Source organism: Fonticula alba (genome assembly GCF_000388065.1).
Source record: "Fonticula alba strain ATCC 38817 unplaced genomic scaffold supercont2.2, whole genome shotgun sequence".
Taxonomy (NCBI): domain Eukaryota; order Rotosphaerida; family Fonticulaceae; genus Fonticula; species Fonticula alba.
The window spans coordinates 2,380,655-2,381,142 of NW_009242972.1; the positions used below are offsets into that span (position 1 = coordinate 2,380,655).

General features: G+C 67.4%; 1 protein-coding gene across 1 annotated transcript in view; it reads right to left on the bottom strand.

The window, feature by feature from the left end:
- H696_01505 (hypothetical protein) overlaps window positions 1–28 on the bottom strand; it is a gene marked incomplete at both ends in the record, with an annotated part of 1,395 nt that extends 1,367 nt beyond the window's left edge. The window contains one exon of the mRNA XM_009495401.1: window positions 8–28. Within this exon, the coding sequence (XP_009493676.1) occupies window positions 8–28 (21 nt within the window). The remainder of the gene's footprint in view (window positions 1–7) is intronic.
- Between the last annotated feature and the right edge of the window lie 460 nt (window positions 29–488).

Below are 488 nucleotides of genomic sequence, written 5' to 3' on the forward strand. Positions count from 1 at the left end.
ATAGCACCGGCGGCCTGGATGGGCGCATCCGCGCGCCCCACGGGACAGAGCGTGGCGCGGGCCTTGGCTCTGTTTGTGGTCGACAGGACGGCCGTGGCCACCGTGTGCGTGCGTGCGTGTGTGCGTGTGTATGTGTGTGTGTGTGTGTGCGTGCGGGTGGGCGTGCGTGTGTGTGTGCGTGCGTGGGGGGGGGGGGGCGTGCGTGGGGGGGGGGGAGAAGGCAGGATATGTGCGTGTGTGCGTGTGTGGGAGAAGGACAAGAAAATCGAAGGGACGAGCAAAAGCAGCAGCGAGGGGCGACGAGGAGACACAGAGGTGGGGCGGGGTGTATAGGGGAGATGCGGCCTGCGCAACGCGCACACCCGGGTCGCCACCGGAAAATGGGCCAGATCCCGTCCGGACGCGACACCACAAAGCTCGCGAGACCCAGCCAGAGATGGGGATGCGGGGCCCTCTCCCTCTCTCTCTCTCTCTCTTTCCCCCCCCCC